Source organism: Pongo pygmaeus, chromosome 2 (assembly GCF_028885625.2).
Source record: "Pongo pygmaeus isolate AG05252 chromosome 2, NHGRI_mPonPyg2-v2.0_pri, whole genome shotgun sequence".
Classification (NCBI taxonomy): Eukaryota; Metazoa; Chordata; class Mammalia; order Primates; family Hominidae; genus Pongo; species Pongo pygmaeus.
In genome coordinates, this window is record NC_085930.1 from 99,726,805 (window position 1) to 99,751,219 (window position 24,415).

The following is a 24,415-nucleotide window of genomic DNA, read 5'->3' on the forward strand; positions in this document are numbered from 1 at the left end:
GCACAGGCAGCCAGGGAACGCTGGACATTTGTTCACTTTTCCTGGCAAGTTCCTGAGTCAGCAAAACGGATGACTGTGCCTCAAGGACATTTGAAAGCTTTATGTAAAAGGGTCTGGAAATTTAAACACAAGACGGCATCAGTGAACTGGATCCCACACTGTTCTTGGAAAGCAGAAAAGAGACCAGTACTAGGAAGTTTATGGAAAAAAAAAGTCAAGCTCTGTTTCGATATCCAGAGTCCAGCCTGAAGAGAGGCAAGGACCCTAAGGACTTGCCTAGTAGGCTTTCTGGATTTTCAGGGCAGGGAACATGAGTCTGGCTCAAGGGATTTCTTTGAGAGTCTGAAACATATTTTAGACTCTGTTCTGCTACCTTGGTTTCTGTCTAGAGCTGGCTCAGCATCCTGGAGTGGTAAAAACCCCTGATCCCAGGATCTCCTTGGATCCATGAGGAGCAAGAACCAGTTGCTATGCAGACTGGATGAATTTCTAGAAGGCAGAGTTTCAAGAGGCAAATCTTGCATTTCTCCTTGAAAAAGGAAAATCTTTTTTTGTTGCTACAACAAATGTAAGGTGCTACACCGTGAGTTCTGTGGAAGGAAAAGTCTCACTGAGGGTTTCTGAGAGCGTGCTCTGGCATGGAAACACAGAACTGGGTTGCAGTGGGAGATCTGGATCCATCCCTGAGAGACTAGAGCCTAGCGTGCTAGGAAAGGGGCCCCATTTCGTGTGGTGGCCACAAAGCTCTGTAGCAGAGGGGACGTGTGGAACACACAGCACCATGTCCCCCACTGCCGAGGCTGGGAGATGTGCTCTCCTAGCACTCCCCCTCCCCTCACCCAGGCCACCAAGTCCTCCCGACTCCACATCCTAAGTGGATCTCCAAGCGACCGCTCCTATCTCTTCCCACTTCTGCTGCCTTCCTTCTGGCTCTCCTGGTTGGTCCCCCTGCCTCAGGTCTACTTCTCCATTGCCAACAGCCAACTTCCTAACATGGGAACCTGAAATTCACGTTTCCTCCCCATTCTCCTGGACCTCAGCAGGACAGAGAAGGCTCAGCTTGTACCTGGGGCCTTCTGACTTCCTCTTATGTCCTAGCCAAAGGATGACCCAATGGCTCACCCTTTGCCATTACGATGTCCATTCTCCTGCCTCCTTCTGAGCCCTCCCTGCCTCTGACAAACTCCTGTGTTCTTTCTGGACTTGATTGAAATGTTGCCTTCCCTACCATCCACCCAGTGATAAATTACAGAATTCCCTTCCTCTTCTGATGGTTCCTGACAGGGTGTCCAAAGAGTTACAAATTTGAGAGTTCCCCAGAGGTAGGAACCACATATTATTCATCACTGCATCCCTAGCAACTGACAGAAGGCTTGGCTGTGTCACTTAACAAGTGTTTGTTGAATGAAGCAAGCTTCTACAAGAGAGGTTGTCGGACATGCACACAGGACACTCACCTTGCACGCTACTCTGTGTGGACATAACTTCCCAAACCCCAGGGGAGGCTGGATGCGTCGAAGCAGAGTGACCACGTCAAGGTGTTTTATCCTTCCCCTGGAAGTAAAATACAATGTAAGGTCCAGGAACAGAACCAGCTGGCCCGAACTTTCAGTCCACTCCACAAAAATCACAGCTGACATTCCAAAATCCACCCACACACGCCAAATCAAATCTTTTTCAACCTACTTTGCCTCAGGGTCATATTCTGACCATATTCTTTTGAATTCATCTAAATGGTGAGGCCCCAAAATAGACCAGTCCCGGGTCAGATAGTCGAAATTATCCATGATGACAGCCACAAACAGATTGATGATCTGAAAAAGCAAATAGGAAGGGAAGAACTTCAGCTGCAGCTGGATTGCGTTAGAACTGAGCACAGGCTTTCTAATGACATGGACATGAAACACGGGAACCCATGTCTCCAAGAGAAGTTGTAAAAACGTTCTATTTGGAGAATGTTTAAGAAAAGAGTGTGATTCTAGCTTTCTGGAATGGCTTTAATTAAGTCCTGGGGAAGGAATGCCTTCTGAAACACATTGCAGTTTTATAATTTCATTATCACCAAATAATTCACACTCTTTTTATTTTATTTTATTTTATTTTATTATTATTATTATTATACTTTAGGTTTTATGGTACATGTGCGCAATGTGCAGGTAAGTTACATATGTATACATGATAATTCACACTCTTAAGTCACCACCATATGCACTGGCTTTGAAATTTTAGAAAGGAACCCTAAGAAGCTAAGGTGATTGGTAATTGCTCCAAGCCTATTAGCGAGCACCAAATCTCTGCTTACAAAGGTGGCGGCAGTGACACACGCCTGGTTAAACAAAAGCCCTCAACTGCCAAGTGGAGTCCAGAGTGCTTATCCACATCAACTGTCCTCGGGCGATGGGACAGGGCGAGGCCACTGGTCGGAACACTGAATGCTACATAAGCATCTGCAAATTGAGAAGGGGAGCTATGTTGCTCACTTACCAGAAACGCACAGAGCATGTAAAAACTGATGAAATAGACAATGGCAAAGTTGCTTCCACATGTATACTCCTCCCCGGGATTGTAATCTGACTCAGGGTCACAGAGTTTCCCAGGGAGACAGGCCAGCATGATCTCCTGCCAGGCCTCACCTGTCGCACACCTTTTTCAGATGAAGAACAAAGGGGCTTTAGTGGGGGAAAGAAGGAATTTGAAGCTTAGATCTTAGGGAAGAAAAACTCATAATTAGAGCAAAACCTAAGTCATTTGAAGAAAATCCAATGTGAATTCATGGAAATGTGAAATTCCTACTGATTTTCACGTGCAACTTATCACAGTAACTGGAGGTCCTGCTGCAATTCCCTTGGATTTACAGCCATCATCTGATGCAAGTGCACTAATTGTCTGCGTATAAATGGAGGCTTGTTTTTCTGTCTTCTCTACTTTAAACATTTGTATAATTAACAGTAATTAATTATTATTATTATTATTATTATTATTTGAGACAGGGTCTTGCTCTGTTGCCCAGGCTGGAGTGCAGTGGTGTGATCTTGGCTTACTGCAGCCTCGACCTCCTGGGCTCAGCCTCTCCAGTAGCTAGCACTACAGGCGGTCACCACCACACCTGGCTAATTTTTGTATTTTTAGTAGAGTCAGCGTTTTGCCATGTTGCCTGGGCTGGTCTCAAACTCCTGGGCTCAAGCCGTCCACCCACCTCAGCTTCCCAAAGTGCTGGGATTACAGGCGTGAGCCACCGCACCTGGCCTATTGATTATTTTTAATGACCAAAATACTTAACAACTTAAGTCTCTGTTCAATTTTGTTGAAGGCAGAGTTGGAAACCACCTAACTTGCAAATGACTTGTCAGTCACTAGAGTCATTAGAAATACTTCATGATCTCTAGAAAGTTCTCTCACTATGAGGGCAGCTTGTTTTACAAAGTTAATTAACTGACGTTAAAAGCAATCCCATAAAATTTGAAATCAAACATCTTAGGATGTTCCCCACTGGCTGTACAAAAGGCCTTGACGTTTTTGCTAAGTTTCTGTCTTCCTGGGCGTGTTTAAGTGCATGCCTCCATGCATAAACATACATCCTACAATTTTTCAGGTGGCCTAAGTAGCCCTACTAACTCCTAAATGAATAAACCTTATGCCAGCCACAATCGGGATTACCACAGCAGTTTTAACAATCCAGCAAAATTCGTGTGTTTGAAATGCTAGGGTCTGTGTTTAAGAATACAAAACAAACAAAAACAAAAAGCCATCACAATCAACTGGGAAAGGCACACTGCTTTAATAACCTGTGTCCTCCGTCCCTCTGGACCCACACCTAGCAGACCCCCCTGCCCAGGAGCACCGCCCAAGCCAGTTGCAGTCACCTGAAGAGCAGCAGCACCGCCTGGGGAAACGTCTGGAAGTTATTGTTCCTATTGATCTGGTTGTTATCTCTCATGGCAACTTTCCCAAACATCTAGGTGGAGAAGTTGTCAGGAAAAAGAGAATAGATTTCGTCATGCAAAAAAAATCCGTATGTGAATTTAGAACTAACTCAGGTTTGATCTTTACCAACTAGGGTTTTCTCATGGTACCTGGCACTTTACTCATTCAAAAAAGATCTGCCAGGCACAACCATGTGCCAGGCAGCAGGTTACACACTGGGAACATGGTGCTCCAGAGGGGCACAGTCTCACATTCGAGGATCTCCCCTGGGGGAGACACAAAGCTAGCCAGGCAATATCAAACCCCAGTGATGATGCTGGGGTGGTCCAGACACACAGGGAAGCATGAGACAGGCTCATCTACTGAAGGCTGGAGGGCTGGGTCAGGGAAGGCCTCTAGGGGGAAGTGACGTGTAAACTCAGAACTGAAAGATATGTCAGGTGATAAGAAAGGTGAAGAGTGTTTCCGGTGGAGGGAGCACCATATGCATAGGAGCAGGGTGACAGCATAGATACCGAGGGAATGAAAATAACATGTAAGATGAGCAGACAGATAAAAGACCAGGCTGGAGACAAGGGCAGGAGGCAACAGGCAGAGGTTGTGAGCCCCGGGCAGAAGAGTGGGCTTTACCTTCAGGGCAATGGGAAGGTACTAAAGAGTTTTACTTGTGAGATTTAGGAAGCAGACTGACATTCTAGAGAAGGCTGCAGATGCTTACAAATGCCTGCTGGGTGAATCTGGGGTGGTGTGTGCCATGCAGCTTGCAGTTCTGAGATGGCTCTTTTTTATGAGAACATATGTGATAAAAGACCTTCCAGGGCACACAGCACCACGTGCTGCTGAATCACAGAGGCTCAAGTATGCTGACTTTTGTTTCATAACTCCTGGTAAGATTCCCAGAGATCTGCAAATGCTTCTATGCTTTCAGGATTAAAAAAAAAAAAAGCACTACCATTTCTCTGCCCCTAGAATCATAGAATCACTTTGCTTCTTTCTCACTTACATCCCTCCTTTACCTGAAAGACAGCACCTGCACATGTGGAGAATCTGCAAGGAGCCCGCCAGCAGACCCAGGTGGCAAGAAGAGTCACCTGGACTCTTCGACTACCTCCATTCTTAGAGGCTGCCTCCCTCCACCCACAACCCACCCCACTGCCCACTTGATGTTAGGGCTCCGTTAGGGAGGCCCAGTCCCTTTCCCATGCCCAGGAGGAACTGGGAAGCAGGGTGTAGCCCCTCTGCTTGGGTCACAGAAGAGTGCAGTTTCATGCCTCTTTTTAAAGGTGAGCTACTAAAGCACAACAATGGTCACAAAAGGCACTTGGCTCAGCACCAGCCTTCTGTTCCCGCGACGGCTTGGCACAGACTGAAAAGACCCATGAGGGGCCACATGCTTCTCTCTTCAGTCTTAGCATCTGGAAATAGTTAGTTTCAAGAGAATTTCACTTTGTTATGATAAAGCATAATTCTTCTGTCATGACATGCAATTTTTCCTGGTGCATTCTAACCTCTCCACATTCATCTGAGCCTGGGCTTCCCCTGGAGCTCTCTACTAAGCAGCTGTGTCTTTCTCATCTTCCTAGGCTTCAGCAGAGGCATTTGGCTGAAAAATCACAATGCTTCTACTTCACTTGGTCAGGGTACATCTTGCCACAGATTTGAGGCTGCCTAGTGAAAGGGCCCCTGAGGGCGAGATGGCTGGAGCTTACCTGCATGCCAATGACCGCATAGATGAAGAACAGCATGGCTATGAGGAGGGCCACATACGGGAGCGCCTGGGAGAGAAAAGGCACTTGGCTCAACACCAGCCGGCTGTCCCCGTGATGGCCCAGCACAGACTGAGAAGACCCATGAGTGGCCACATGCTTCCTTTCTATTCCACGTGTTACCGTGAAAGAATATCGACAGTGAGGAAGAACTGTTTAAATCCCAGCCCTGCCCAACTACTTCAGTCCTGAAGACACCATCCACATGCACGCCCAGTGTTACAATATTACAGGCAGGATGTGCTTTCCATGGTCGTTAACCCTGTAGCCTAACCGTAAACATTTTCAACACAGACACATAACTCTCATAATTCTTAAATTCATTACTGGATTTTTTGGATGAAATTATAATTGATCAAACCATTCCAGAACACTGGACATTTAGAGTACTTCTACTTTCTTTTGTGGGTATGTTTTGGGGGGCGGTATTGCAGATAATGTTGCAAAGGAATATCTTTATGCAAAATCACCTTGCTTCTGCTGAAGTATTTCCTTAAGGTGAAGTCTTAGGAGTGGAATTACTGGGTCAGAGGGGAAGAACCACTTTCTGGCTGTGGCTGTAGAATGCAAAATACCTCTCTTAAGATGTACACCTTCTGAAAGAACTGCTAAGTTGGGGGGCTGGGCCAGGGAAGAAAAGGAGTGAGCTGGGGGGTTGCCAAGTGTGGCTCCCTTCAGAAACACCAAATACAAGTGTCTGACAGAGCCCCTGTCCTTTCATTGAACGTCGACTGCTGTCTTACCTCATCACATGTGACCAACACATCTACCTGCACAGGGTGCCCAGAGTGTTAGGCTTAATTCTGGAAACACACGCTTAAAGCACCCGCTTTCTCTACTAACCGAGAGAGCTTGTCAGAAAGTCAGTGGCTCACAGGTGCTCAGCCACCTTCAGAACTGTGCCAGCTGTTGACCTGTGCCTGCCAGCCTGGCCCTCCCTGCAGGTGGACTGCTCAGCAGGGTCCCACAGGGTTCGTGTTTCAGGCTTTCTCAACATACCTACGTGCATTTTCTTCCTAGATTGCCAAATGTTTAAGATTTTTGTTTGCACAGTTTCTCTGCTTTTATGAACTGCTGCTCTGGAACATGACTTTCTTATCTGTGGCAGATTGAATCTTTAAGAATTTCTTTAAAAAGTGAGATAACATTACCTCTGAATTATCTATTTTTATAGCAGTTTGTTCCCAAGTTTTGGTACTTTAAATGAGTAACTGTCGAGGATTCTGTGCCTTAGCAAGTCCAAGGCTCACCTGCCTGAGGTCCCCACTCTACCTTCCTCCAACCTCATTCTCCCCAGCAGGATCTGTGACTTCCCTTGTGAGTGCCTGCACCACCCCCTTTGCTGTCCCTTCTCCCTTTTACCTGTGAAAATCCCATCCACTAAGGACAAATGCTTACTGGGAGGGTAACATTGGTTACCCCAGGGGTAGGTGAGGGTCAAGTTTGAAATTTCTCTTTATATATCTTTGGACAGCTTCATTTATTATTGTAAACATTTATAACTTTTGAATGAAAAATAGTCAAATAACTTAAAGAGTGAAGATGCAGGATTCACTTTCTAATGCTTGTAGATATCCACAAATTCCCTACATGGGTCCACCTTTTAATAAGAATCTATATTTCCCACATCTTCTCTTCCACCAAATGGAATCGGTCCAGAAGGCTAGAATATGTGGGGCAGGGTACTGGCAGGTATGGGAAAAGCTGGTTCTACTTGGGAAAGTCTAGAAGCGAGCTGTACCAGCCTGGAGAATCAGAGGTGACAAATGAGTCATGGTGTATGCCTAAACATCCCGAACTCTGTGACCCTTCCAGGTGCAGGATAACCCAGTGATAGTGCGCTGGCCCAGGTGGTGGTTTCTGATTTGTATCTAGACTAGCCAACAGACAGCACTGTTGCGGCCTTATGAGGAAAAGGTGTCAGAGAGAGGCCATTGGGCTTCCAGGCAGTCTGCTGGGACCTAGCACTCACCACCACCACCAGGCATCCCGGGGGCACTGCAGGGCTGCAGGCCCCACACCTCTCTCTGTCTTGGAAATGCTACAGATCTCTCAGCTACGGATCCTTCCTGCTTTCTCTTCTGTTTCCTTTAGGCAAGTAATCCCATGTGATTGACCCAAGAAATGCTGATTTGGGTATCTCCAGCATTCCATGTTTTCTATTGACTTAGGTCCACAGAGTGGCCACACAGGGGGAGCCTGGGTCCTCTAGGATGGGGACAATCACTGACTTACATATGATCTTCAAATACAAAGAGAGAAGTCCTTGGCATGGCTCTTACCTGAAAAGACTTAATAAAAGTCCACAGCAATGTCCGGATGCCTTCCCCCCTGCTGAGAAGCTTCACCAATCGCATCACTCGGAAAAGACGGAAAAAGGTGATGGAGATTCTATTGCTCTCTTCAGAGTTCTGAAGGGTTATCATGGAGAGGTCAAACCCAGTGGAAAGTAGAACATGCAACACTTTCAGAAAAACAGCAACAGATGCAAAGGTGACAGAGGTAAGAACTGAAGATGTGATTCTAGGGCCTTTTCATCTTAAAAAGCATGATATGAAAGGAAGAGTTACATGCTAACAACACAGAGCTTGGAAAACTGCATCCACACGGCACATGCATGTCCACATATTCTACTGTGTTAGAGGAGAACGCTGGGCTGGTCAAGAGTACTGGACACTGATGATGAACGCAAACCACTGCAGACACTGTTCTGGAAGGACAATCATGGAGAATACAGAAAAACCAGTGGAAAACTCGACATGGTCAAATAAACTTAAGGAAAAGACCCAGCCCCTGGGGACTAGTCACTGATCTTACCCCAGGTGTAGCAGTTGGGACAGGGACATTTTCACTTTCAGTTGGCTTTAAGAAATCAAAGATTGAAAATGGATTAATGAACCAGGAAGGAGTCAATGGTTCCGGAGAGCATTTCCCCCTTTAAAAAAATGTGTGGTTCCTGTCTTTGGACACCACACCTGCTCCCTCCCTGAGAAAATACCAGTGGCTCTCCTTGGAGGTGGACTTGAGGGCAGGCAGCCATGGACATGGGCACGGACACAGTGCCACTTTCTAATTCACATTTGAGGACATCTGAAGCTGACAGGCATCCGGTAAAGGCAGTGCCGCAAGACCTCAACAGATGCAGAGTGTGGCCCTGCTTCTCTCGAGGAGGCTAGTTCTCTTGGCTTAGTCAGGGCTGTGGGTCTCAGGAACTAACCGCTCTGCAGCAGGCCTCCTAGCCCCGAGGAACAGAATGTCTCTAGCAGAGGGGCAAACAGTGGTGCCTGCCTGCGGGCCACAAACCCCCTTGGACCACACTCTGTTCCTATGAGACTAAACGCCTGGGTGGTATATGTCTGACAACAGCCTCTTTGGCGGGGCTGCTGAAAAGCTGGATAGACTGAGTCAGGGTGAGGAGGAGAGAGGCGGGCTTCCCTACAGAAACCCTCAGTGCCTGCCCCACAGCTCAGACAGCTTTCACACAAGAGGGAGTGCAGGTCTGTATGAGTCTTTGGAAGAAACAGTGGAGGACCAGCTCCCCTGAGGTTCAGCAGCTCCACCTCCTCCAGGGTCTGGCTGCGCTCCTGTTCCTCGGCCCCAGGATGCAGAATCTGTAATGACTGGTGCTTACCTGCCCCCCAACCCCCACCCCAGGGAGGGCAGGGGCCTTGCCTCACTCCACTCCGTGCCCAGCATGGTGCCTAGCACTACCTGAGTGTTCAGAAAGTGTCTGAGAGAACACAGAGGAGTTGGAAGCAAACTCCAGCCAGCACCAGGAGGCATCTTTACATTAAACAGCAACAGTCAGCGGAACCAGAGCCAGCACGTGCCAGCCTCTCTTTTCCCCTCAGTGGTGTCACCAGGAGCCGACAGAGAGAAATGAGGCTCTTCCAGTTAGGGGCTTCAAGGACGCTTTCTGTACAGTGTGTCTGCAAAGTTAAGGGACATGTGTACACGTCTGGATGTGCGCACTTCTCGAGGGCCTCCTCCCTGGGGATCTGGGGAAAGGAAGAGCTCAGTTCTGAAGCCTCTCTAGCATCAAGGGCTACCTCCTGAGACCAAAGGGAAATTCTACAAAGTTCACAGAAAATAAGGGGTTTCAGCATATCACAGAACAACTGAAATTCAGTAATGTGACCATGAACCCAAGAGGAACAGGTTCTGACAGAGTTTAAAAGGGGTCCTTGCTTCTCCTGGGATGCTCAGAATGGGAACTCTGCCACAGGTTTATCAAAAACCCAGGATCGCTATTTTTATTTCCCTCTTCTATTAGTTCATCTCAAAGGAAATATCAGCTCCTTAAAGGGACAGACAATGTTTTTCAACTTAAGACCTTAACAAATGAAGGAACTAATTTTTTAAAGTTCTCATCATTTTCCACATCATTCTCACTAAGGCTATGCACAGGAAGGTTCCACTCTTGCCTGTCTGGCTGGAGTGTGGGGTGTAAGTGTGCATGTTAAGTGTGCCTGCATGTGCGCCTCTGCTTGCCTGTGTTCAGGGGACCAGGCAGTGTGCACGAGAGAGACGGCTCTACAGTTATCCTTCTGAAACATGCACGACTTATGTATCAGACCTACAAGACAGTAAGGGGCCTGTTGGTCAGGCAAGATGCTCCTGGCCACAGTCTGGCCTAAGACCCTCCTGCGGGCCTCTCCCTATTCTGCTTCAAATCTGATAGGCCATGCATGGCCCCCTTCCTTAGAGTTCATGAAAGTCAGCAACCGAACTGAATTTCGAAGTGTACATCTCTTCAACTGATTTCTTTGAAATGTGACAACCTATGGACTATGAACTTCAAACCATGAATATTCTGTTTAAAAGAACAAAAGGGAAGAGAAGACAGCATTTGTAAAGGGAGAGGGCAGCACAACATGCGAGGGAGGGAGGAAGGAAAGAGCAAACAGCACACCAGGCTTCATGCACCCCCAGTGTGCCTGCGACACCTCCCCTCCCACCACACACCACTGGGCATGGGGGGCTGCTTCAGGGGAGGATGTGACTGGCAGCCCCGGGGGGACAGTGCAAGTTGCCAAAATATCTTACAAATTTAAAGAACCCTGAGGATGGCTTTGCCCAAATGACAAATATCAGCCCAATGAAAAGGGCAGGCCAGCTCTCATACTAGCCTGAACACTAAAACTACCTGGGGATCTTTAACAAAATCTCTGAAGCCCAGGTCCCACCCCAGGGATTCTTACTTAATGGATCTAGGGTGTGTCTGCATGTTGGGAATTTTATTTTGTTATTTTTTTTTTTGAGATAGCGTCTCCCTCTGTCATCCAGGCTGGAGTGCAGTGGCATGATCTTGGCTCACTGCAACCTCTGCCTACAGGATATCAGCGATTCTTCTGCCTCAGCCTCCTGAGTAGCTGGGATAACACGCACCCACCACCATGCCTGCCTAATTTTTTGTATTTTCAGTAGAGATGAGGTTTCACCATGTTGGCCAGACTGGTCTCCAACTCCTGACCTCAGGTGATCTGCCTATCTCGGCCTCCCAAAGTGCTGGGATTACAGGCGTGAGCCACTGCGCCAGACCTGCATGTTGGAAATTTTAAAAGCTCCTTGGTGATTCAAATACGCTGCCAGAGCTGAGAACTCCAGTCCTGGGCCAGGGTAAAGCTGGCCCGAGTAGTTAACAGGTGGCCTATACTAGCTAATGCCCTTTAGATCTCGAGCGGCCATACAGAGTGGGGTCACCAGAAAAGCCCACTCAGGCTGCTGTGGCCGAACGGTGGGTTCTTTTCGGGTTGATGAGGGAAGAGTACACGGATGCAGAGAGAGAGATTAGACTCCATCCCCATCTTCCCTACAAGGGACGGAGGGGGCTTCAACACAAAGGGAACTGGTGGAGCTGGAATGTAAGTGGGCTATGCTATGCTGGACACCCCTAGAGGACACCAGACTGGGGAAGGACTCTTCACTAGGTAGCTTTCCAAACACGGCCGCAAGGGGCTGCTAATCAGTTTTCAATAGGGGGAATTCCAGTGTCACCTCAGGGCTTGGACAAGATAAACTTGGCAGTTCCTTCCCACCCTAAGATGTCACATTCTTCAGCTGGGAACCCTACAGGAGACAGCCCCTTAGCCTCAGGAGGCCGGACTACATGTCAGGGTCCAGAAAGCTCCTTAGATTCCTGGGGCTCTGCTGATGTTCCCTCGAGCCTCTTCCTACAGGGCTCTCAAGTAGGCTCTTACCACATAGGCTCTGGGGCAGCCCCCTGCAACTGTGGAAGTCAAAAAGACCCTGAGGTTCCCAAGTGAAATCAATGAAATCAGTCTATTTCATTTTCTGTATTAATTTCTATCTGTGCTTGGAAGAGCTGAGAGGATGCAGCTTTCTAATTCAGATAGGAAGCAAACCAGCATCCCAGAACAGCTGGGCCAGGTAACCCGACGCATTGTGGAGAAGCCAGTCTTCCCTCTGACTATTTCTGAGCTCAAAGGTAACACCTCTGGGAGGAGGGCTTCTTTATTTGGGGTTGCTGGGTCTGTGTCCACAACCCAGTGCCCAGCTGAGCTGGCCCCTGGAAAAGGGTTCACATATGAAATGGGGGACTACACAACCTTACTGTGGGGTCAGAAAAAGAAGATGAGTGAGACTGTCAGCCACCTGGTCCAAACAGCGTACCTTAAAAGGCAGGGACCATTCCCGGGTCTCTGAGAGTGAGCTCCCTAATGACTTTTTACCTGCTCCTTCAAAGTAAGTAATAATAAGGCAGACATGGCTTCTAAACAAGTGTTTTGCCTCCCAGACACTAATGATAATGAGAAGAGACAAATGTCAGTGACAGCCATCCCTGGGTTAGGGACAATATGTTGCTGGGTCATTTCATCATTCAAGGAACAAACAGGCATCAAAGAGGGAGCAAGAGGGAGCCCACCAGTCACAGTGTGACATTTTAGCAGCCTGGTGAGGTTAGGACCAAATGTGATGGAGATAAGTCCATGAGTGCTGCCAAACCAGGAACTGAGCGGGGTGTGGGGACGTGGGAGGGGGACAGTAGGATGAAGCAGGCTGGTGCACACGCAGGCAGGACCATGCAAAGGACTACCCAAAACATTTTTGTGAAGGATACAAACACAGGCTGAATTCAATCATTTCTCAGCCAGATCATTCATTCTGGAAGACTATGTTGGCAAGTCACAGAGCCAAGTGTGACTGACCAAGATGGCCCCAGGCTGGAGACGACAATCTATGGGATGGGGAACAATTTAGATGATTGCAACCAATCCTTAGCACGTCCTGTGAAGCGCAGTGAAAACCAAAGGTGGAGAGGCCAAAAACAAGCACACATTCTTTAGAAGTGCTCTGCTTTAACGACTTCACCGTATATATGCTTATATATACTTGCCGCTACAATTTTCTAAAAATAAAACCAACATGAAAATCAATTAGGCAACAGAAAAGAAAGATCAACAGAGTTTGGGGAAGAGAGCACAGCAGGTTAAACATTGCAAACAATGATGACTTATGGCAGCTACAACCAGCCAACGATGAACCAAAGGTGTTCACGCCCAGCTGACAGCTGACCCCTCAGCTCAGGGGACAAGGCCACCAAGGATGTGATGTGCACTGCTCCCCAGGGGAACTACATGTGGCGGGGAGTGGGGTGTCAGAACCAACAGTCCCACTGTCATGTATTTACACCAGAGGTTAAGGACACCCAGTCCTTTTTTATCTTTGTGCCTCCCCACAGCCTAGCCCAGAGCCTGTGAGTGATGGATGCCCAGTGAATGTGTGTTGAAAGATGGAATAAATGTGAAGGTGGCCTTGAGCATCCCCTCTGTTCTAAGGCCTAGCAAGGAGACACTGAGATTTCTGAAGGTGGTGTTCTGCTGGCCCAGGGTAGGGAACTGGCATTGCCACGGCTGAGGAATATATCTGGTCTCGGGCCACAGCTGACCAGGAAAAAGGTCACTGACTGAAAGCACACTATGGGAGTGTCTGCCTATGTGATTTTGAAAGTTTAATTGCATGCCAAGAAGGGGCCCCCTGAAAGCCTGTGTCGCACAGATACCCCAATGTCAAATGCTAACTAGAAACTTCAGCGTAGACCTGCCCCTTTCCTGACTGGTGCAAGGTGAACACAGCAACACTGATACACTGATGAGCAAAGCTGGGCCACAGGGGACAGGGGCAGCGGGAGGAGCAGGGCCAGCCTACAGCACACGTGAGGCAGCCAGGAAGCCGGGCGCGTGCTGTCCCTGAGTACATGGGTGCTACACCCCTGCCAGCCAGCAGGCAGGTCAGGCGTGAGAAAGCTGGGTGTCCCCAGGTGGACAGACCTTGGCCACATCCTGGTGCCCGAAAGCTAAGTGTTTACACTCACCACCTGCACAGCACTTGAAGTGCTGAGCAGTCCAGGGAGATCTGCCGAGCTGCTGGTTTATTGTATTTTCGCTTTCATTATAGGCCATCCCTGGCTCAGAGAAGGGTATGTTCCAGAATTTTCATGTAAATATACCTCCGAGTAGATTGTAAGCACTTTGCATTGTGAGATGATTAAGCTGGCAGATGTCTAGCCATAAACTTGGGAGAAAGCTCAGGGCAGCCCAGTTAGGGACCTGCTGTTCTCCCATTAGCACCAGTTTATTTTACAACCAAGCATCATTTACATATCATGAATGGCAATTTTATAGCTGACACATGGAACATTTCACATAAAGTAGAATTTACATGTCTGGGCTTTAGAAGTTGGAGTATGTGTATACCTAGGTCTAGCAAAATACCATCTGAGTGCCTTGTCATAGCGTGGCATGACGAGGCTTAAATCACACCCTCATGGGCACAGTCATGTCCGACAGTCTGTTTTACTTATTACAGGGAAAATCTATACTTAGAATAATACAATACTTGTATCTCCCTAAAACTTTGGGGTTTTTAGCAAGCATTTTCCCAAATATTCAGACCATTTTATCACTATAACATATCTGCAGCAAGGGGGCAGATGTTATTCACCCCACCTGGCCCGTGAGGGAGCTGGAATCCAAGTCAGTTTGGAACTAGGGCTGCAAATGCCAGGTCTTGGGATTGCCAGGCTGGTGGCTGCCTTACTATTCACACGCCAGGATCAGCATGGCCCCAGATAGGTGGCATACAGGGATTTCACAGTCCTTGTGTGATGCAGGCTGTCTGGGCACCAGGATGGACCTTATAACCCTCAATCCTGCAGATGTCACCAGGCAGAGCATTGGGGTAGGGGGTGGGCTGGACATTGTGGAGCAAAAGCCAATACCACACAACAGTCCCTCCCCGTGCTCCGCCCACTCTCTCGAAAGGCTCTGCACACCCTGGGCACACACACTGGACGCCCACCAAGACTTGCTGATGAACTGGGAACAGATCAGGTAGACAGGGCCCTTTCTGCCTGCCTGAGGCCTTCTGGTCTAGCATGGGTCAGACCCAAGGAGAGCCAGGCGGAAGGAGGGGCTCCCTTTTTCACACTTCTTAATTTTGCAGGGGGAGAGGTGCTCAGAGTGCTTCTAGGGAGAGCGGTTCACTCCATCTACAATGCCACTACTGCACTTGTTCCCTCTCAAATGAATCTACTGGATGTAACAAAGGCGGACTGACACCCTCTCCCTGGTTCGCACTCGGCCCTCTTTTCCCTGGCGCCAAGCAGCCTTCCGCTGGCTGGCATCACCCTTTGGGTGTGGGACGTTCACCAGTGTCACCAGTCAGACTCAGAGCAGACACGGTACAGGTGAGGGCACCAGCAGCAGCCGCCACACGCTCAGGGCATAGCTGGCTGTGGGGTCTCCCGCCTGTGCCCTCACAGAACCATTGTGGGGACGAGGGTGCACATCAGTAACTCCACGTACAGCTGGAAAGACTGAGGCACATAGCACTCGGATGACATCCACGGTCACACGGATGGTGAGTGACAACATTCACACGGACACACAATTAACTCCCAGCCCTTATAACTTTTAATTAGATCTTTTGAAATACTGTTCTAGTTCCAAAAGGCAATTCTACATAGAGTTCCCCACTGTTTTTCAGGGGAAGGAGATAGAGATGGGGTGAGATAGAGGGAACTACAAATTATCCTCAGTCTTTCAAAATAAATTTGTGTCTGGATTTCTAAAGTGTGTGGAGATTTAAGGGCAGGGCCTCTAGTCTCTTCTATGTCAGACTTAATGAAAACAACCACGATATAGGACACAAAGTTTGCTACTTACATTCACTTCAGTTATAGCAATATCAACGACGCTACCAACAACAATTAAGGCATCAAAAGTGTTCCATGCATCAGTGAAATAGTGCTGTTAGGGCAAGCATTCAGAAGCCACACAGGAGAGGAAGCACCACAGGAGAAAAGAAGAAAAGGACAGTGTTACAAAAGGGGAACATTCTAGCATCGTGCCACATGGCTACTTGAAACATCCCCCTAAAATAAACATGTTATAGATACGCCACTGTGGGTATCACTTCTGACACAGCAAATGAAAACAATTAGAGACATCCTATCTTACCTTGCCTACTAGTGACCAGGGTAAATGCTGCAAAAAGGCCTGTCCTCCAAAAGGTGATTTCTGTCTACAAAAGGCCTTGGGATGAGGCTCTACCCTGAAACGCTTCTTGCCTACAGCTCTCATTAGGAAATCCTAGTTTCAGATCAAGTGACTGGGATCTGTGACTTGTCCAGGTGATGCCACTGCAGGGCAGGGAGCGGAGTATGCACAGACAGAGGAGAGAGGACACAGGTGGCGGCCACGCCAGGTGCATACTCACGTCTGCTTCGCTGAGGGCCACGTCTATAATGCTGCCGATTACGATGAGGGAGTCAAACGTGTTCCAGGCGTCACTAAAATACCCCTGGACAGAGCAGGCGAGGGCAGATGTTTATGAGCATGTATGAATGACCGGCCATACGGACCATATAGGGGCGAATCCGAGTCCCTGCCGCACCCATGGCACCCAGGTGGGGTGGGAAAGCCAAAGGGGAGGTAACAATACTGTCCACTGGTGGAAAGGGGCACAGCAGGGTGGTTGTGCACCTTTATGTGTGAGAGAAGGTGCACGCACACACACACACGCACACGTGCATACACACACACACACTCTCACGGTCCTGAGTGGCACCAAACCAAGCAGAATATCTACAGGGCAGAGGAAGGCATTTTGGCAACCCTGTCCTGGTACCCAGAGGGATGATCCCAAACCCTCACGAGCTGATGGACTCCTTCCTTAGAATCTCCATTCAACCCACTTAAAGAGCACTGTCACCATGCATTGCACACATTTCCATTTCTGTGCCCTTCAAATGGGCCGGCAACGCTCTCCAGTCCTCGCAAGTCCAGCCTGTATTACAAAGGCCATGACTTGTGACAGGATGACTGAGACAAGTCTCTGTCTTCAAAGAACTCTCAGTGTAGAGGACACAGACAGGTAGATAATGGCTTACGGGGACACAGGCACCGTGAGGCACAGCGTCGTGGCAGAGACACTGGCTTCTGGTCGTGGGGGTGGTGCTTAGTGTGGGGAAGTCAAGGCAGGCTCTATAGTAGAAAAGAGTATGGAATGAAGAGGATGTTCCAGGGCTCCCTCTGTCCTTCACAGAAGCCAACAGGCTCCTTCTTCCATCTCAGCTTTTGCTTTCTTTCCCTCCCACTTTTCACCCTCTAGGCTGACAGGAGTCCTTCCCATCCTTCAAAAATAGCACCAGGTTCCTCCCCACCTCCTGACGTCTCTGCGATCCTAACTGCCTAACCCCAACTCCATCTGTTCAACTTCACCCTTCTTCAAGGTCAGATAAATGCTCCCCGATGGAACCTTCCCAGTCCCAGCTGTCTGCACTCCCTCATGCTGACGCTGAATCTCTTACGTACTGATCACTGAACATGGGGTCTTTGTCTGCAGCTCTACCAACCAAAAGCCCTGAAGGATGATGACTGTGCTGCATATTCAGTCCCCCAACTTCCCTAACCCCATTATCTAGCCAGAGCCTTGAACCCAGTTAGTGCTTGACATGTGCAATGTCTCCTTTGTCCACCAACTTGCACCCTGCCTGTCATCCAGCTTTGTCTGGTTGTTTGTTCAGGTCCTCCCATCTTGCAACAATTTTGAGGGTACAACATCCCCACAATTGTAACTTAAAATGTATATGTATGTGCCAGACATTTTACATCTTCTTCCAGCATCAGCACACCAGGTGCTAAATGAGTGCCTGTGGTCTCTTGACACCCCTGGGAAGCTCCCGGTTGGACAGGGTGGTGGGGAGATACTGCACAGACAGCCAAAGGGGCAAGGGACTGACTGTCAAGATCAACAGCTCTGTCTATAAACCAACTGTGTTTTTCCAAAGAGTCTGGACACTTTTTGGAAATAAAAATTCAGGTACATATTATATAAAATGGGGCCCAGCATGTTTACAACTGGGTACATTTAGTGCTGCATTAAGAAAACCAGAACAAAAAGTACTTTGAGGTGTCAGGTCCCAGAAACTTGTGATCAAACACAGACCCAGAAGAAGCCACTGCAGAGCCACAGCCTTTTGCGACAGTATAGAAGATGTGGACGTGCTGACTGTCCTAATAGCTGGAGTAGGGATGTTTATTCTAGTCACCATCCATCAGTCCAGGCGCATTTATGGGGGAGCTACAACACTGACTTAGGGTTTGCTTCTTAAATTTCATCTTAATAATGTAAGATTCCCCCACCCAACCGCCGTGGTTTCTAACCAACTCTCCACCTCTCTCCCTGCCCTATGATCACAGTGCCGCTCTCCCATTTTACCCTCACTGACTGCTACCCTCCCTGGCCAATCTATCAGCAGACAAAAGGAATTTGTGAGCCCCAAATCTGATGATCTATGTATAAAAGTCTAATGGGAAGGTCTATTTTAAAAACAGCACAGCTTATGCTTTCTAGCTTTTCTTTGAATGAATTCATGATTCTTGGCTGGCAAAACTGAGCAGAGAGGGGCTGCCTTTGAGGTCTAGACTAGCAGTCAGTGGTGAGATCAAGAGCTAGCCTCAGGTTGTAAGGGAACACAGCAGAGTTTCCTTCGTCCAGGAAGTCTCCTAACAAGAAAGCCAGCTGAATCAATGTGCTTAGTGTTAGAGCTGACAGCTCCTGTTGCGAATGGATAACAAGCAGTTCTCTGGCTGGTGGCAGTGCCACAGACCACACTTGGAGGGGCAGAGCCTGCCCTTTTCTTCACGGAGTTAAGAGTAACTCAAAAGCTAAAGAAAGCACAGTGATCCTTCCCCTCCCCTTTAGGGAGGAATTTACACCTTGATCAAACACTTGGTCACAAGTAGCAACTAGACCTCCAGAGTACTGACAGGGCGGAGGAGACCCAGCGTTTGCCCTTCGCACATGCTGTGGTGCGTGCCCCAGCCCTGCCTGCATTTGTACCGTGTGCGCCGCTTCTCTCCGTTATTTATGTCATTTCCCAGAGGCCAAACCCACCACATGGGTGCTGGAGGCCAGCCTCTGACTTTGAGATTTTATTCCTGAACAGCTCCTCTCTCCCTCTCTCCAGAATTATCAGTGTTCTCCCCTTCAGGCCATTTCCATCAGCCTATAAGATATTCTCAATGCTGGTGCACTGTGATGGATAAAATCCATTTAAATCAACACAATAGGGGCTTAACATTTCCTTGGGGTCTTGGAATTTTTTGGCAATTTCACTGACTCTCTCTCCAGAAACCCTCACACTCACAAAACTGTGCCCAAATTGGAATGATGGATGGACTGAAGGTTGACACCCTTAATCTAGGAAGCAGAAGGCAGGTGGCTGAAATCACAGGCTCTGACCAGGCGGCTCTGACAGGAGTCTAGGGGAGGGAAAAAATGTCAGCCCTCCTATTCTTCCCATGTACTGTTTCCCTATTTAGTAGCCTCTTGTTTAAGGAAATCACTGTCAAGTGGCATGACTCAGTTCCCCCACCCTTCTCCCACCAAAGGCACCATATTGCCTTTGTAACCAGAAGATAAGATATGAGAAATGACACGGCTCCTAACAGAGGGCCCCTCTCCCTGTGCTCTCCTCTTGCCCTATGATGTGTTCTCCTACAACTGAATTCTGAGGCCAGAACCTCTCAAGTGGAACCAGCAGTCAAATCTATAATTATTTTTGTGTCCAGCTCTACCTGTCTGAAAAGACCAAACAAGCCAGCCACATGCAATATGTATTGCGCAGAAACATTTCTGACTCTGGAAATTTCAAATCATAAACCAGACTAATGTGGGCCCCAGGGTCAGGAAGCACCACTATGTCTAAGAACCCTATTGTCACCATCCATCAATGTTTGTCTCCTGCTGGACAGTGGGCTCCTGGAAGGCACATCTCTTCTTATTCCTGGCCCTCTTGCCAGGATATGGCACAGGTGTTGCACAGGCACAGGGGCAATGTTTGTGGAACGGTTGCAAATGCAAATGGGAAACAAGAAAAGTGACCCAAGTTCAGATTCCTTTTGCTGCCTGGATTCACTCCCATCTGCAGATCGGAAGAAGCCTATATAAATAATGTGCCTTTTGTCATTGACCATGGCAGACAGATCTCTTACCCATGCTGACAGGGATTATTTGGGTAGCATTTGACCCAAGTGATAACCCAAAGTGCCAACTTTTGGCAGAAACTATGCCTGACAGCTTTCTAACTAGCAAAAGCCTTTCCAAAGGTAAGCAGAGGATTAAGGGAAGATGTGCTCCACTCTGCTCTACCCAGATACCCTGCGATAGAAAAGCAGGTATCGTCTCATGCTCAGAGGCTGCACTTCCAGGATCATCCCTTTATTCCTTTCTTCATTCCACCAATCTTACTGAGCTGCCACCAGGAAGCAGGCATCATGTGAGGTACCACAGACCCAGAAGCAGAAGACTCATCCTGAGACCTCAAGCAGCTGCTCACCAACAAACAGAGAGGCAGACATGGAGTAGTGTTGGTAACAATGGTGCATAGTAGGCCCCCAACAGATGCACGAGCAGAGGAGAGGGCTGGCTCTGGCTGGGGTGAGGATGCTGTCTCAGAGAAGATAACATTTCCCACAGGCCTTCAAGCATAACAAAGAGGAAGCAGGGCATCTAGACAGAGGCACATGGGCAGGGAAAGGTCTAGCATGCCAACACTCGGGGATGGGGTGGGGACGAAGAAATAGCAGGGAGGGAATGGCAGGAAATGAGGCAGAAATATACAGGGGCCAGTGCTTCATGGAGGACTTTGAATATTCGACTAAGAAAATTGTATATGCTTTCTCAAGCAATAGGTGGCCAGTGCCAAAATATCACTGCAAGAGTGGTCTGGTCAGCTTTGGGCTTACAAAGGGAGTAGGTAGAAGGGCTGAGGCCAGAGTCAGGGAGATCATTTTGAAGGCAGGGAGGCATAGTAGCTCAGGAGAGAGAAGGGCAGTGCAGGTCTGCATGCCACAGAGGTGGCCACTGATGCTCTGGCATGTATGCATCTTACCACGCAAGAAGGGGACCAGGAGAGGGCTCTGGGAAACCTCAATGTCAAAAGGACAGGATGGAGCCCAACAAGAAGCCCAATGTAAAGTTCTAAGGACAGTAATACTTGGTTTCAAGTATTATTTGCCATTAAAAGTAAATCTCCTAGAATAGATGGGGTCATGAAGAACTGAAAAAAACAGTGTCAAATTTTCTCTCTGGCAGGTGGAAAAGGTACTCTAGGAAGATCATGAAGAAGCTCTACTCCTGCAAGGGACCCTGGAGCAGCGAACAGATCCCTCGAAGGCAGATGAGGACTCAGTGCCCATTCTGCATCAGCTCTGCACAGCAGCATGAGGACAGCACCAAAACACTTTCTTCTTTCCCCAAACCTAATTTCTCCTTACTTTTTCCAGCCCAAGTAGCTAGGAGTATAAATTAGTATATTTTCAGGGTAGAATCAAGATCAAAACACTTTAAAGGACTAAGATGGGAAAAAAGTATGGCTCACTGGAGAAGGCCAGTAACCGCAGCAAACAACATGGCCTAGAATGCAGCCTGGACGAAGCGCCAGATGGGTAACATCCCACAAAGAGGGAATCCCAGACAGACCAGGCTCTTCTTACTCAACAGAAGTGCTCTCTATACCTGCTGCAGCCAGCACTTTGAAAAAGGCCCTTCTTAGTCAATCCTCCTCCTTGGAGCAAGAGAACTTGTTGGAGAATTCTAGCAGCTGGAGGAAAAGGCTTGGAGAATGGGGCTTGTGTCTCACCTAAACTAGGGCCTGCTTTTGAAAACCCTACAGAGGCCTAGTTGACCCCAAGTTGAAAGCAGGACCTAGGCTGCACCAGGTCAGTGCCCAGCTGGTGGACTTTCCCCTCGGGAATCCACAATCGGCTAAATCACCTGCTTGCTTTTCCCGGATGCTTTTGTGCTTCGGCTCCTAACCACCTTCCACTCTTGCCTGACCATTGCTCCAAAATGCCTCTTCCCCTGTGGTGAGATGGCCTCTTCCATCATGGAGGCTCCCAGCTTGGGGTTTTCTCCCTCTGTCCACCTCCCACCTCCCTCTGGGCTAGCAGAGGCTGGGTCATCTCATCTCCCATGACCTTGGGCCATTTCCCTCTAAATATGCTCTCTTAGGAGGTCCAGTTTCTCCATCAAGCTCCCTTATATAAAATAAGTCCTTAAGGTCAGATTTCTCAACTTTCTTTAACCCTTCCCTCTCGAAATGCCTTCTCACCTACCAGTAAGAATTTTGTCTTACCTCACTTCCTATATTTATTTTATGAAGCAACTGAAACCCTGCCACCCTGTGTCCCCTAACAGAGATACTGACGAGTCCTCCTAGAAGGTGTACCTAACTCAGTGGAGAACCCTGCCATGAGGGACCCTGTTACAAAGCTCCTCCCATGAGACAAAGGCTCTCCTGAGACGAGGCTGAAGTCCCATGTGGCCATCTCTTCAGAATATTCCTCCTTCTGCAGCCTTGACAACCTTGTTCTTCAGCCCGACTACCCCACTGACCAGGAGGGAGGAGGCCTCCCTGGCTTCTTTGTGAAAGACCACTTGCTTGGGCTGGGCTTGTGAACACCAAAGAGAAGAGCAAGAAGATAAGGGCAGGAAAAATTTTAAGGAGGGCATTGCTTCTTGGTGAACCAATACTCTCCCACTCATCCAGGCAAACGATATAAACTCAACCTCCCCTGGCCGGGGGGAACGCCACAACAGTGCTCTTCAAGTGTGGAGATGCTGCTGCTACTGTCTTAAAAGTTCTACCAATTGTAATGTGAGGTTGTCTAATGCTATGAAGATATCTTGCTGAGTGAAACTACAAGCAGTACAATTTCCAGCAGAAATCAACCATTTAAAAACTCTTATCTATCAGTACTGATTATAGCTTAACTACTCACTTCCCTTTGGTATCGCCTATCTGTTCACGCACCACTGAACTCTCCTCCCAGGTTTGGAGATCTTCTGGGCAACTGTCAGCCTACTGGGCAGTGCACTACTGGGCTGTCAATGCACTGGCCTGCTGAAGGGAGCAAGCACACACATGAACACACGCGCATGTGTGCACACACACACTGACACACACACACACACACACACCATGGGTGAGTGTGCTTTCTCTTCAGCCTGGAGCAAGCTTTCGAAAACTTCAGAGCTTAATCACCTGGCAAGGGAAGACATGGCCCAGGTATCTGGGAAATGTTCACAGAGAGGTTCCATGTTGCATTTCTCAAGTACCTTCGATGTTCTTACTTTGCAACCTTTTCCATCAGTCCAGACAAATATTGTTCAAAGAAGTAAAGGTGAGAGGGAAGCAAACCAAAATCTCAAAGGAAATTAAGATGAATTTGGAAAAGGAGGAAATGTTTATGTAGGTAGATATGGACAAGTCACAGTAGATAATAACATCTGGCCATGCATTAGGTGCCAAATTTGACCCCACTGCAATCACCCCAATTAATCACTTACAAATGTCCTTTCTTTTTGGTCCACAAAGATCTGATAAAGATTGCATAGAGATTAATTCAAATTAAAGAAAGGAACAGTATGGAATTAGAATTTCATGTAACTATGGAGTATGTGAAACCATCCATTTCATAATCCATGTCTAACTTAATTAAATCAGTGTTGTCAGATACCTTACACAGAGATAACTAACTGGGTCACTGAACTCTGTCATCTCTAACTCTGAGAGTTTTTGGCTGTACTGGGAAAGAAACTGAGGGCCAAATATCCCACATTTCAGCTTGGTGTGGCTCCTCTGTCTAGGCTTTTAGAATGAGGGAACATCCTTGCTTGATGATGATGAGGGTGGTGGTGCGGGTAGGAGCAGCAGTGGCCAACAGTCTGCAGCGTGGCGCTACATGCCAGGCACTCTGTTAAGCAGTGCCTATATGGGAACTCTTTACTCCTCATGACAACCCCATGAAACAGCACTATTAGCATCCTCATTTTATGGGTGAGGAAGTCGAGGCACAGAGAAGTAAGGAAGTTGTTTCAGCTGTAAGTGCCAGAGTAGAGATTTGAATCCAGTCCAGTTCCACAACTATGCAATTTGACACTGAACTACACTGCCTCTTATCTGGCAGCCACTGACAAGTGGGGAGCTGAATTCACTCCCTCCCAAAGGGGTACAACACGCTGAGTCGTTGAGCACAGTTGAACACATTTTATGTCTCATTTTGTGTTAAAGTCCAGTGAAATTTTTCTAAATTAAGCAAACAAAAGATGGTATGGCTGTGAGAGGTCTGCAGCTGGTATCAGCACTTCCCTTAAAGGGTAAAAAGGATGCTGCAGACCAAGAACAAACAAAA

General features: G+C 48.0%; 1 protein-coding gene across 4 annotated transcripts in view; it reads right to left on the reverse strand.

The window, feature by feature from the left end:
• CACNA1D (calcium voltage-gated channel subunit alpha1 D) overlaps positions 1 to 24,415 on the reverse strand; it is a 330,171-nt gene that overhangs the window by 38,782 nt on the left and 266,974 nt on the right. For 2 of the 4 annotated variants that reach the window (XM_054483847.1, XM_054483846.2), the window contains 8 exons: positions 16,431 to 16,514; positions 8,508 to 8,552; positions 7,973 to 8,101; positions 5,634 to 5,699; positions 3,864 to 3,955; positions 2,485 to 2,644; positions 1,687 to 1,814; positions 1,458 to 1,554 (listed from right to left, as the gene is read on the reverse strand). In XM_054483847.1, the coding sequence (XP_054339822.1) occupies positions 1,458 to 1,554; positions 1,687 to 1,814; positions 2,485 to 2,644; positions 3,864 to 3,955; positions 5,634 to 5,699; positions 7,973 to 8,101; positions 8,508 to 8,552; positions 16,431 to 16,514 (801 nt within the window). Of the gene's footprint in view, positions 1 to 1,457; positions 1,555 to 1,686; positions 1,815 to 2,484; positions 2,645 to 3,863; positions 3,956 to 5,633; positions 5,700 to 7,972; positions 8,102 to 8,507; positions 8,553 to 15,877; positions 15,962 to 16,430; positions 16,515 to 24,415 lie in introns of all 4 variants that reach the window. The other 2 variants (XM_054483845.2, XM_054483848.2) reach the window with 2 other exon arrangements.